At 44.0% G+C, this 14,224-nt stretch overlaps 1 protein-coding gene across 1 annotated transcript in view; it reads right to left on the reverse strand.

Annotated features, from left to right (window-relative positions):
- Positions 1-14,224, reverse strand: part of AKT3 (AKT serine/threonine kinase 3) — a 139,684-nt gene that overhangs the window by 17,937 nt on the left and 107,523 nt on the right. Inside the window, exons 9-10 of the mRNA XM_016201398.2 lie at positions 7,632-7,754; positions 4,935-5,063 (exon numbers count right to left, since the gene is read on the reverse strand). Coding sequence (XP_016056884.1) covers positions 4,935-5,063; positions 7,632-7,754 — 252 coding nt within the window. The remainder of the gene's footprint in view (positions 1-4,934; positions 5,064-7,631; positions 7,755-14,224) is intronic.

Below are 14,224 nucleotides of genomic sequence, written 5' to 3' on the forward strand. Positions count from 1 at the left end.
TGCTCCAATAACTCTTAAGAGATTGTACCTGCCCCCTGCTGGGAATGAGCATGCTGTGGCTTCCTGGCTGTCTCGTGTGCACAGCAGCTAACATCAGGCCTGCAAAAGCCATCTCAGGCTCGAACAGGCAACATGCTTTCTTTAAAAATTTACCTTATTATTGAGAGTATCACAGAGCCCCCCATTCCTCCCCGCTCTGCCCCACTCCGCCCATCCCACCCCCCGGGCCTTCGCCTGTCTGCCGTCTGTGTCCATGGGCCAAGGCAACATCCTTGAACAAGAGAAAAGCTAAGCGGATACAATGCCGGTGACTAAATCACCCTGACACTTATCTTCCCAGGGACTTCTATACTTCCTTTCTACCCTAAAGCAACAACATCATGGGATTCCAAGAAACTGGTCTTTGTGCCCCAGGTGAGAACAGCCCTCGTAAAATACTACAGGCCGTCGATCACGTTCCCAGTTGGCGTTAGTTTTGTTTATGTTCTTGGGCTTCGGAGAATTTAAAATTCAACTTTATGCTAAACTAGAACCACCCCAAAGTACTAAATGCAAACAAAAGCCCAAAGACCACATGATACTGAAAAAACTTCAGGTGAGAAACAGCTCCTCACAAGAACGGACAGACCTCCAGGCAAGTAAAAGCTGCTACTTATAAACACCGACAGACATCAACATTAACTAAAAAATACCCTTCTGGTTCATATTTTTAAAATGTCCCATCTGGGGACAAAATGGGATGGTTGTGAACATTACCCAGAAACGGTACAAACAGCAAGCAGGCACATCTGCCAGAACTTATTTTAGCTTCTTTTTTTCCATCGCCACTCGTGCCCCCGATCGGCTCTTCCCCCTCAGCCCTGCGACAGACGCTGTCACATGAGTCCCGATGACAAAGCCCACCTTCCACCTGCACCGGGCACGTGGCCGCGGCTCAACCTGTCCCTTAACAGTGGCGACGAGGCGCGTGCAGGACCATCCGGAAGATGGGAGCTGTCGGGTGTCCCTACGAGGACAGGAGCTTCGTGAAGTCTCAACAGCTGAACAGAACAGCAGAGATGCACAGCTTCAGGGAGGCCACCGGCACCCCAAGAGCCCACGCGCGTGAAGACCCGGCCTCCCCGGTAGAAACGGCGGACCTCTGCCCCGGGGCCACGCAAGACTAAGTCTGCGAGCCGCGGCCTTTCCCTGCGGACGAGCTGCGCAAACCGGAGCAACTGCGGCCTCGCTCCGTTCCCTGCGGGTCCCCAAGAGCGGCACCGACGCGACCCATAAAATGGCATCTTCTACATTTATTTTTTGTTGTATTTAAAATGAGGGCCCGGCCGGGCGTGGCTCAGCGGCTGAGCGTTGACCTGGGATCCAGGCGATCGGGGTTCGATTCCCGGTCAGGGCCCAGGCCCGGGTTGCGGGCTCGATCAATGGCTCTCTCATCATTGATGTTTCCATCTCTCTCTCTCCCTCTCCTTTCCTCTCTCTGAAATCAATAAAGATACATTTTTTTAAAAAAATTAAAAAATAAAAATAAAATGAGGGCATTAAATGCCATTCAGCACATTTAAATCTAGCAGGTTCTAACGACTCCCGCCGCCTGCACCACTCCATGCTACCTAATGCCTTTACCCTTAATTTATTTGATTTTTCCCAGCTCATTCTGAAAAAGTTAACGTAGATCTTTGGCTTTGAATTTATATAGAATTTAATTTCCATTTGTACTATTATTTACACAGCATCACAATGGCTTTGAGCAAATCTCTGTATCAAAACAGTTACAAAATATTCTGGTCTATTTCAGATATTTTCGAAATATGGGTTATATAAGATCTATTGAAACTAGTCGGTTTCGAAAGAAAAATGAACAATATGACCGTAAGTGGATGTTTTCTGAAAATGAGGTTCTAAAAGCTAAGACTGCATCAGAATACATGTTCAGCTCCTGGAAGAAAATCTGTCTTACAGTTCTACGGAACAAAACTATATACACTTTCTCTCTGCACAGCAACCGCAACTAGAGGCGATGGATTTTCCAACAATCGAGCCTTTTTTTTTTTGCCATCTTTTTGTTAGTTCTAACTAGACTATCAGATAATTTTTATTTTTACACTGTTACAGACGTGCATTTCTCTAGGTTTCCAAAAGCACCTTATTCAACCTTCCCCATCTGTCACCATCTGCTTCTTTTTAGCATGTACTTTTTGTGTGATCACATAAACACGTGAAAAATATCTAACGTGCAGTGATTATCTGCGGGTACATTTGAGGACTGGGCATAATAACAGTGAACTGCCAAAACGCACTTAACACTTTTAATTTTGTTGGGTCTTGCATGTAGGCTGCATTTGATTTTCAAACTGTTTTGCAGTTGGAAAGTTGATCAGGTACTGCTAACTCAAGAGCAAAGCTGAGACTAAATAATTAGCACTGCATAAAATGGGTTGGATTTGAGAACAGCCAACTCAAATAATAAAGCTTAACAGTAAGATCTGATACGTGATTTCTCATTTCTTTTAAAATTTCTAGGTGTGAAAGTAGACTTTGCAAAAATAAAGTCCCCTCGAAATATATCACTGTCCATGATGTATGGCAGGTCAAGCTGATTTCCTTCTAACATCAGTAAGAAAGAAAACGCATTCATCTGTAACTATACATGCAAGTGCATTCTTAGAGCTGGGGCCCACCAAATGCATGGTTCGTATGCATGCTAGGACTGGGTTTCTGCAATCGCTTAAAAAATACATGATTTCTCTGCTGTAACACTAAAGATCTGTAATTCTTCATCTAAAGAACTAAAAAAACAAACATTTTTAAAATGCTTTTTTCAACAAATGGCAGTTTTCGCTTTTCTGGTGGTCTCTGCCGCAAGAAACTTAAATTCATTTAAAATGTAAGTTTATACTTAAAAATCGGCTATGAATCTGATACACAGGACAGTTCATGGGTTTGAACTGATTTTTAACAGTCCTTTTTGCAGCATCTTTTAAATATCCTTCATCTGTCTGAACAGCAAAGCATTTCTAGCCGATCCAAACAATTCGAGAGGAAAAAGAGGCGAGCGCTGGAGGCTGCAGAGATCTCTGGAAGGTGTGGACACGTCTCGGGGAGAGGGGAGATCCCGACGGAGGGGCGGTGCCGGCCACGCACAGGTCTGCAAAGCGGCTATTTCCACGCCGCCGAGAGAGGCCTGGCGCTGGGGCGAGCGCTAGAAACATCGGTTCGCAAGTGACCCTTTCAGCTCCTGCCGTCCCTCCCTCCCTCCCTCCGACCATCTGACCGCAGGGCCGCCTCGCCCCACTCAAGTGACTTCCCTTCTCCGCGGGGCCCATCTCAACCTGCGATCCCGCCCTGTCCCCTGTCCAGCCCCCCAGGAGGCCACGCACGCCCCTTCCCTGCCCGCATCCCGCACAGCTCCGGCCCGGCCACCACCGTTCGCAGGGCAGCCACTGCTCTCTGCGTCCCACGGCCTTAGGGAGCAGTGCTCCAGGCGAGGACCAGCCATTCTTACTGTCCCTGTAGTCCTAGCACCTAACAGATGCGGGCACCTAATAAATATTCAGTATTTCCTCGATGGATGGATGGATGGATGGATGGATGGATGGATGGATGGATGGATGGACGGATGGATGGTGGATGGATGGATGTTCTTAGTGAAATGGTTCACATCGAAGACCAGAGAAAGGACTTCAATTCTTGCTTTTAAAAGCACAAACACATTCAAAGTTATCCTGATTTAACAAGCATGTAGTGTTTGACATAAATACTTAAAATATAAGAATTAAAATTGCATGAGGAGTTAGTTGTCTCAAGATTTGTCGTCCTCAAACCGTAACTATGATCACTCCACTCTCCCCGCTAAACATGAGGGTCAAGATTTTAATTATGGGATATAAACTGCTTTTAAAGACCAGACTTCTACAATATTTAAGAAATATATGTATTTATATATACACAGAAATGTTTTCTTACTTGTCTTTAAAAAGAAATTGATAATTTCTTGTAAATTATAAACATCCTGTTTAGAAACAATTGGGCTCTTCTTGCATTAAATTCTTGGTTTTGTTTCGTTGATGACATTTGCATGTAGAATATCAGTTTCTTCCATCATCTGCTTTTAAAATGAGATGTATTTATCTTCTACAGAAATAATTTCCCCTAATTGTGACATAACTAATCCTGTTATTCTAAAAATGGGATGCATCACCCACAGCAAATGTATAGCGGGGGAAACTGAGCTCCAGAGAAACAACATGTTTGTTTTTTCACCATGTTCACAAAACGATCCTACTCCAGAGGAAGTTCCCTGACAGCAGTGTCCTTTGTGTCTCGTTGCTGTAACCACATCACTCAGAAAAACACGCCACACACAGCAGACACACAATATACACCTGCTGGATAAACAAAGAAACGACTTACTCCGGAGCCCTCACAGCATGGCCACGGTCGGAACGGCTTTGGTCTGAATTCCAGAACGCAGCTACTCTCATTTCATTAACTCTCCCAAAGAAATACTGCCTGGTAACTACGAAAACCCACAATACCACAAACCCCACTGATCAGTTTCTTTGTTTCTAAGGAAAATCCAAGTAGCTTAGAGAACTGTAAACATTTTTGAGGTCGTTCAATTATTCTGTTTTAATTAATGAATGAATAAAAAGGGGCATAATAAAAAAATAAAATATGGCAAACAACTAAAAATGGACTTACTCTATTATAGCGAGCACCTTTGTGCTCATAAAGTTTATAAAATTATATATATATGTATATATATATATATATCCTTGCCATAATATCATGTTGAACAGTGGGAGCCAAATAGATTCGGTTTGCGTTGAAATTCAGGTAAAAAGAGTAGGTCCTGAGATTTCTGTTAATGCGTAAGCGGTTTCCTTTGCAAAGCACGTCAATGTTCCTTCCTCCTGTGAATGGGACCAGCCTACCTCTGGTGCCAGGTACTCTGGTGTCCCACAGAACGTCTTCATAGTGGCTGCATCCGTGATCCCTTCTTTGCAAAGTCCGAAATCCGTAATTTTTATGTGCCCGTCTTTATCCAGCATCAAATTCTCCAACTGCATAGGAAGGAAAATGCCATGATTTGTCCTAAAGTCTTCAAATCTAGGAAAATACTGTTTTGAAACAATTACTGAACTCTGAGTAAGATATTTTGAAAAGAGAACATAGTTGTTGTTAAGAGGACTTTCCAGCACTTACAAACCCTGCAGCTTCCTAATTCATATGTAAAAAGAAATGTGTTTTATCAAATACTTTGAAGGTAAAATTAATGATTTTTTAAACCAATGGGAGGAAGAGCCATTACCGTGTTAAGTTCTGAGAATTAAAGCCCAATTAACTTTTCAAAGCAAAAACCAATTCTCTTTTTATTTAAATAAATTGTGATCCTAAATAATCCCAGAGATGAGCATCTTCTGGATACATACAGATGGTTTTCAACAACAACTCTTGGGAATCTATTGCTATTATACAATATTCACTTACAGTCTGCCTGGAACTTGAGAGGTTCCCTGGGACGCAGGACTTAACAGTTCTGTACCTGGGGGTGTCCTGGGCAAACCAGGACAGTCGCTCATCGCCCACCCTCCTTGTTTTATGAGTCAGCTTTAAAAAAACTGCAATGAGCCTGACTGGCGTGGCTCAGTGATTGAGCATCGACCTTGGATCCAGGAGATTGAGGTTCGATTCCTGGTCAGGGCAAGTGCCCGGGTTGCGGGCTCGATCCCCAGCAGGGGGCCTGCAGGGGGCAGCCGATCAATGACTCTCATCATTGACGTTTCTCTCTCTCCCTCTCCCTTCCTCTCTCCGAAACCAATAAAGATATATTTTTTGAAAATTGCAGTGACATAGTAAGCCACAGGGTCAGCCCAAGGAGTGACTGAGGGGGGAGGGTCATGACGACGGGGCGAGGGGCGCGCCGCATGGGAGGCCGCAGAGAGCACAGCGGGTCAGAGCACGGGGTCCGGTTAGAGAACTCACATGCACGTTCAAGCCTGACCCTCGCTCAGTGACCCTGGGCTATTGATTTGTGTGCCTCGACTTCATCTATAAACCAGAGGCAAGTAACAGCAACAACCTAATGGGACTGTTTTGAGAATCAAAACCACGTCACCAGCTTAGTCCATTGCTTTAAGTCGCTTACGAGGCTTCTAGAAGTCCATGGCCTCACCTGTAAACATGGATTGGCTCTAAACTACGATACCACCTAAAGGGTCTCGCTCTATTATGCAGAATCCCGTGCACCATGGACACAAGCAACATTTGGATAAATTTTTAATGTTTGGGTGTTCGCGCTCTATCTATTCTCCTTGGTGTATATTTACATGGTTTCTGCCCCAGCTTTGTTCATTTACTTAGACAGATTCTAAGGTAAGGCTACATTTAAAAACATAAACTTAGCAGAGATCACTTAATTGTCTAGTAAAGTTAGTGGTCTATGCATATGGTGAGTGCATGGCTCATATTTATATATAAAGTAGGTTCTTAATGTTGCAGCTTAATAAATTTAGTTTTTCCATCATCAGAAAGGACGGGGCAATGAAAACGGTATTAACGAACGTCACTACGCCCATATGTTCACGGCAATATAGTCAGTGGTAGCTGTGACCACGGCCATCTCAGCTGCCCCACTCTAATCGAAAATGGCATTCTTCCCCTTGTTCCTTTAGGCTAATAATTCTACCTTCCAGCTTTAAACATTTTGGGTATGTGACCAGTACTTCAAAAGCATTCTTATTTCCTTATATCCAAGAAGTTCCCCCTCTTCTCCCTACAAATAGAATTCATAAACTATAAAGTGGGATTCGGGGGGAAGGGTGTGATTCAGGCAGAAAAGAACTATTTCTAAGTAAATGTGGAAATTCTGATGAGCTACTCCGGGGTCAGGGGACTGTGGCCCGTGGGTGAGATCCAGCCTCCCGCCTGTCCGGGTGAATAGTTTTACTCATCTGCGTGCGGGACGCCCTCGCCCTGGGACGGCAGAGCCGAGGCGCTGCAGCGAGACTGGATGGCAGCGAAGCCTGGAATGTTCCCGACCCGGCCTCTGCGGAAGGTTTGCCAGACCCGGAGCTACTCTGAAGGTCTCACTGAGAAGTCAAGTCCCTCTTACCGATAAAACAAATACAGTACTTTTTAAATGCAAATTAAACCAATAAAAGGCTCCGGGTATTTAAACCCTCCCAAAAGTTAATACCAAAATCAAACCAAATATTTTCCTTCAGTAAAGTCTTATTTATTATAAAAGCTTCTTCATAGTACGTCACAGGATGTTAGGCTATAACAGTGAAACTCATTTTAAAATGCCACTCGAGAAGTTCCTTGACTTTTAATCGGATGTTTGACATTACTCAAAAAAAACATTTACAGAAAACGGAAACTGTTACTGGTAGGTCAGACTTAATCAGGGCGTAAAGCAGAAATTCTTTCACATCAAAAACTCGGACATAAAGAAACCACACACGCCAGTGAATGAAATCACCTCTGGGGCGCAGTAAACCACCTTCTTAAACAGAATGCTTTTCCCCAACTAAATCTGCTTTTCTGCAAACTGCGTAACTTTGTAATTACTTTGTTTGTCCCTATGGTCTCTGCAAAAACAAACCTGGATTACTTGATTTTTTTTTTACCTTGAGATCACGGTACACAATCTTCCCGGAGTGTAGGTAGTCCAGGGCCGAGACAATTTCTGCACCATAGAAACGTGTGCGGTCCTCAGAGAACACCCGCTCTCTCGACAAATGGAAAAACAGCTGCAGGGTAAACAGCAGGGACAGGATTGTAATAATTACTGATTTAGTGGGGAAATTAACACAAACATAAAACACCTCTCATCACCATATTGTGATGATCGATGGTGCGCTCTCCGCGGACACCGAGCGCTCTTAGACAGCAGCTGGCTTATCTCCTGCAGGCTTCCAAGGGGGGCCTGCGAGCTGTGAAATCAGCGCTTTAATCAGTACCCCAATCTTGTTCGAGGCATCCTGCCTGCCCCCCGTTTAACCTTCAGCTACCGGAGGAGAGAAGACTGCACCGTCCGACCGCGTTCCCCTCGCTACGTGGCTGCCTTGCTCCTCCAAGGATCGGGCAGGGAGACGTTATTAAAATAAATGCCCCCAAGCACAGATGTGACATCTCTATTTAATGGTCTGATTTACACTTGGTGTCAGAGGAAGGCCCGCCGATGGCCGGAGCGGGTTTAGGTGAACCTGGCCTCCCCTACGTCTGTTGATTCATCACGAAAGCTCTAGAAACGTTTTCAAAGTTTGGATCTGTGTTTTCTACGGTGAGGCGCTGTCAGGCTGCACGTTTTCATCTCAGTAAGGTCCAAAGTGGTCTGAGAAGCTCCCAGTGTCCCCCTTGTAAGTCTCAATGTCTGTCTCAAAATAAATGACACCATCAATCTTTTCTCACACAATCACATAAACTAGAAGCCCCGCCGTTTCCCAGCTAATCGCCACTCGAGAGCTGACACATGTTTATTGGGCGCTCGCTGTGGCCAAGCACCCAGCGCTCCGTTTAGCCAGATCTTGATGAGAAGCTGCCGGTGTCACCTCTCAGGGCGACAATGTACGTAGGGAGCGGGCTTCGGGCACGCCTGAGCTCTGCTGTGCTATGTCCCAGGTTGCTGACAGTGCTGAGCACATTGCCAGGATCGCAGGTGACACTCAATACCTGTCCGTGACCACGGAAACGAACCGATCGGCCAAGGTATTCTTGACGCAGGATCAGAAATCAACTGTCCCTGCGCGTGCATCGGTGGCTCCTAGTGCTCCTACAGATCTGTCACAATGACGGTCAGCAACGTTTGTTCCTCACACACAAGTCACAACTCGGGTAACACACAGGAGGCTCCCTGTAGGTCCTGTTCTTCTTTTTCCCACCTCCACCTCCACTCAGGGGTCTATCACTGTTTTGACATAAACTTTATGCTGGGCCCACGGTCACAGTAAAGAGAGACAGGTAATATCACGCACCTATTGCCAAAAAAAAAGACAGGCTCAAGATCAGTCACAGCGAAACCAAAACACTAGGCGGACAGTCTCTAAACTTGAGTGCTCTCTGCCGGATTGCCACAGTTTATCAAATCTAAGACGCTCCTGACAGGGACTCCATCACTGCTTCATGTTAATGTCAAGTAAGAAAAAAAAGTCAATTAAATCGATGACACACCATCAAATATAAAAGGCATTCTCAATGCAGAAATGTTAAATGCATCTGACGAAGAATCAAACACACTATGCCCAAAATCAAACCAACGTCTATAATCACTCAGGCACACTTTCCAAAATTCATTTATTTTATATAGGCACAGATATGCATAATGTATAATAATATATGTAATATATGTAATGCATTTACATACAGGCATATATCTAATGCATTATCATTCAAACATGGAACGTCAGTAAAACCATTCTGAACTAACTTCTGGCTCAAAATAATTTCTGCCATGCTTTATACAAAATCCGACTAATGTTGATGAAGGAAACCTGTGACCTCTATGGAGATTTATGGTAGTGTTCGAATAGAATGAAAGTAGTGGTTAAACTTGCAAATTTTCTTAAAATAATGTCAAGCCTACTACCCACTCATCTACTGTACAAGACACGGATGCTCCCTAAGTCAACATAATACATGCAGGAGTCTAGATCTTTATTTAGACCATGTATCTTCAATTTGTCTCCCAGCCAATTTCTATAAAAATATATGCTAAAAAAAAAAAAAAAAGTTATACTTAAGGAGAATTCTATTTATTTCTCAATCTGCTGTCCTCCGATGTGTGCCCTTGCTGCTTTGTGGGACTTACTCTTGTTAAGATAACCAAGAACCTCCTAATTGCCGAATCCAGTTATTTCCAGCCCACACCCCTTCTTCCGGTTCGGGAGCTCAGCACATCACCTCTTGCCCTCTCCTTCCCGAAACGCGGTTTTGGCTTTGGTAATTCAACTCTCTGCTGATTTTCTGTCTAGCTCTCTGGATATTCCTTGGCTTTAAACCAACTTTCCATCTAGTGAGAATCAGTTATTTTAAAGTCACTGTGCTGGGCGCTGGGAAGGGAAAGACAGGACATACATAGTGATCAGGACAGGCCCTGACCTCACGGTTTTCAACTCAGAGGAGGAGACACGCATAGATAAAAAACAAGGGAGCTGTGCGAAGTTTTCTAATTCTGATATTTAAAATGCTTTGGAGGCAAAGAGTGATGGACCTTTATTGAGATGATCTGAGGGGGCTTCACAAATGCGGATGGGATTTTTCACAAAAGGAGACTATCAGGGAAGCCTACAAAAGACGACTGTTCCAGTTGTATCCATCTTTATATTCCTAACACAGACTCGCAGAGCATCTGCACATAGTAGGGAACTAATATGTGTTTATGAAAGAATGAATTCTAAAGAGAAAAAGCAGCAATGCAAGAAAACACACACAAGGAACCTGTGTCGCTGAGGAATGACACACATTCGGGGCAATGACAGGACTTAAGTAAAGAAAAAGATGCAGCCACATTGCTTAGGACCTTGCCTGCCAAGATATGGGGCTGAGATCTGTTTTGCTATAAGGGCTGTCAAAGAGTTTTGGGTTAAAACAATTAGCATAATGTAAAAAACAACAACTCTGGCAGCAACTGGAGAATCAATGAGAGTGATCTGAGACTCCAGTCGGGGAAACAATACGTGAAGTGCAGCAGGAACACTCCTGAGCCCGTGAGTGCAGCTGCTGTGAAAAGCTGAGAGCAAGTGGTAGAAATCTCAAGGGCATCATGGTCTGGTTAGAACCACCAGGTATCAAAGAGTCTACTAAAAACACGGTGGTTATAAACTAGCACATTTAAATAGGGGAGTGAGCATGCTTGACACTATCAGAAGTTACACACGAGCTGAACAAGAGCTTCTGAGGCACCTTGACTGGAGTGGTCACATTTCAAGAGAGTCCCAATTTCAGGGGGAACTCGCAGCGCCGGGGTCAGGGGGGATAGCACGTCGGGGTCTCCCTGTGGATGGCGGAGTGGACGTCGCAGCCTGCAGCGTCGAGGAGAAAAAAGGGGCCTGGGACAGAGGAGCCATGGATTTTCTTTTGGCCTGTTAACGTATAAATAAGCATGGGACACCACAGCTCTGAGGTTATGGGCCCCAAGGCCAGAGAGGTGGACATGGGAGGCATTTATTTATACAAAGATCTTGTTAAAACCAGGGAAGCATGGTGCAGCCCGGGGAGTTCAGTGCAAACGGAAAACAGCAGCTCAGAATCTCAGGGTATCACTGCACGTAAGGACAGGGGGCAGGATCAATAGTTATCTGATCTCAGGATGATTTTCCGAGCCGAAAGGAAAGGAGACGAGTCCTAAAAGGAGAGCCTGGCAGCAGGGGGCAGGGGGCAGGATGCTGCGCCGAGTCCCAGGAGAGGGACACAGCAGGGACTGCATCGCACGAGCGGGGACAAGGGAGCGCCCGGCAGGGGTCCGGTTCTCAGGCGCAGGAGCGGGGTCACCTGCTCCCTTTCGGGAAGAGCTGTCCTGCTCACAGGAGCCGGGACAGAAAGCGAAGGGGAAACGGTACGTGGCTCCTTCAGGAGAAAGGAGCGAGCTGGGCCGAGGCGTCACTGAAGCAGAAGGTTTCTGCTGCACACGTGAAGCCGAGCCTCCAGGAAGGCAGCTTTTGCTGGAGAAACTGAGACGCGACGCTCTGAAGCTACAGCTCACATGCAACAGGCGCACAAATTAGGAGATCGACGAAGTCGGCCAGCCAGAAACAGGCGATTTTATACAAGTTTAATATACGGTAACACTGATGATGACAATAAGTGACCAAGTATGTGAGAGAAAATGACTGCTTAATAAATGCTGCCATACTAGATGGTCAAATTTGGAGAAACGTAAAATTCAATTTTCATGTCATATTGTGACAATGAATTTCAGGTAAATATAAAATATGACGCTATTTTTTTAAAACTAGAAAACAGGAAATCAATAGCTGATTTCAGGAAGAAAGATTTTCCAAGCAGAAAAGAAATGAAACAAATCATAAAAGGAAACACTGGTAGAATTAACTGCATGGAATGGCAATAATATAAATAAAATTGAATATTTATAAGAAATATGACAACCCAACTGTCCACCACCAGCGGACAGATGAGCAAATGCTGGGAGAGCCCAAGCCATGCACAGGGATCGTGACTCAGCGATGGAAGGGACAAGCTACGGAGAAATGCAACAGTGCAAGAAATGCATAGCCGCCGAACATACGGCTGCGGAAAGCAGCAGACACAACAGAATGCACCCTGTCTGGCTCCGTTTCTGAGAAATTTTAGAAACAGCAAATCAAGTCTTGAGTGTCAGAGCGGATCACGAAGCCGCCTCGGGCCTCCTGTGGATGCTGAAGGGGCGAGGGGCTGGGGTAAGGGCTGGGGGGCTGGGGCGAGGGGCCGGGGCGGGGAGGACCGAGGCCAGAGGCAGAGGCAATGAGCATGTTCTCTGCCTTTATTGTAACGACGGCTCCGTGTATATACGTTTTTCAAAAGTCACATAACAGTATAAAGCGAGTCCACCTTACTGTCGGTAGACTACACACACCTAAGTAACAGAAACAATCTAAACGTTCAAAATTTTGGTAAGGATTTAATTGAGCGTAGTACGTCTACCTAATTAATGAGTAGACAACTCGTATATATTTTATAATGTTAAACAAAATGGAAAATACAGACACAGGATAAAAACAGGAAAAGATATTATGAGCATGGCCAGAGCAGTTATGGCTAGACGGTGAGATTTAGAGTGGTTTTTATCTTGTCTTATACCTTGAAAATGATTTATAATTGTTTGTTTGCTATCTGTTTTCCCAGAACACTATGATTTCCTTCAGTGCCGAGAACACAGCAAGTACTGAGCACACAGCACAGCAACTAGCTCACAGCAACCAATAAATATTTTTTAATTGAATTGAAATAACTATGTGGCTTTTCGATGTTCTCTGCAATAAACATGTACTGTTGGTACTTTTATAATAAAAAATTATATAACAGTTTCTAATAAATGTACTGATTTAGGCTTATGACAAATTTAATACCCTGATTTTTTTGTTCAGCAGAGGCCCAGGAAAAAGATAAAAACCATGCGAGTGGTCCACAGCTTTGCTTCCTCAGCACCAAGCCTAATATGAGGCACATATTATGTGCTTAATAAATATGTATTGCGAAGAATAAAATGATATTCAAAACCACTTTCCAAAGAATTATTTATGAAGAAAATAAGGCTTAAGGTTTTGAAGGTACAGTATTTTTATTAGAAAGTTCAAAAAATCATATACAATAACCGAATAACCTTGTTTTCACTTAAAAATAAGTTACTTGCTGCTCAAGCAAGGAGCTTATCTTTAGAAATTTAAGTTTCTTTAGGCAAAGACTACTTTTTTTTAATGTTGAGCTTAGCCATACTGTAGAAATACAGTAATGTAGATTATTTTAACCTAATAAATATACAAGTCTATATTTCATCACAAACCCAGAATGCTGATTTTGACAATTGCTATATTTTGAAAAAAAAAGAGTTATATTCTTAATGCAACAAACTTCCCCCAAAATAGAGATCTGGACTTTAAAAATATCCGGAGAATTATCACTGCAGCCTTAGATTTTAAACGCAAGTATCTTTTTGTCCTTGCAAATACTGCCCACACAGTTAGTTACTCCTTTGTAATAGTAAAAGACTGGTTAGCTAGAGAGTAACAAAATATGCTCAATACAAGTCTCATTAATTTCCACGATTACATTCATTATCATAATATTAACTGAAATTGGAACCTGGGTATCCTAAAGACAACTAATTAACTAAGCAGTAAGACTTGGCAGTCTGCGAAATGACGCTGCTTAACATACCCCTTGGGTTGACAAAAAGACCCAAGATGAAAAAGAACGGCTTTAGCTCACCCCCAGGGAAAGTAATCAACAGCACTGTCTTAGTCTGTTCTGGCTGCTATAAAAAAACCCCATAGACTGAATGGCTTATAAGCAATAAAAATGTACTTCTCACAGTCCTGGAGGCTGGGAAGTCCAAGATCAATGCACTGGCAGACTGGTGTCCGGTGAGAGCCTGCTTCTGGGATCACAGCTGACTGTCTTTTTGCTGTGTCAAGTGGTGAAGGGACAGCAAACGCTGAGTTCTTTCCCAAGGGCACTAATCCCATTCACGAGGGCTCCACCCTCCTGACCTAATCGCCTCCCAAAG

The sequence above is a fragment of the Miniopterus natalensis genome, chromosome 21 (assembly GCF_054644295.1).
Source record: "Miniopterus natalensis isolate mMinNat1 chromosome 21, mMinNat1.hap1, whole genome shotgun sequence".
NCBI classification, from domain to species: Eukaryota; Metazoa; Chordata; class Mammalia; order Chiroptera; family Miniopteridae; genus Miniopterus; species Miniopterus natalensis.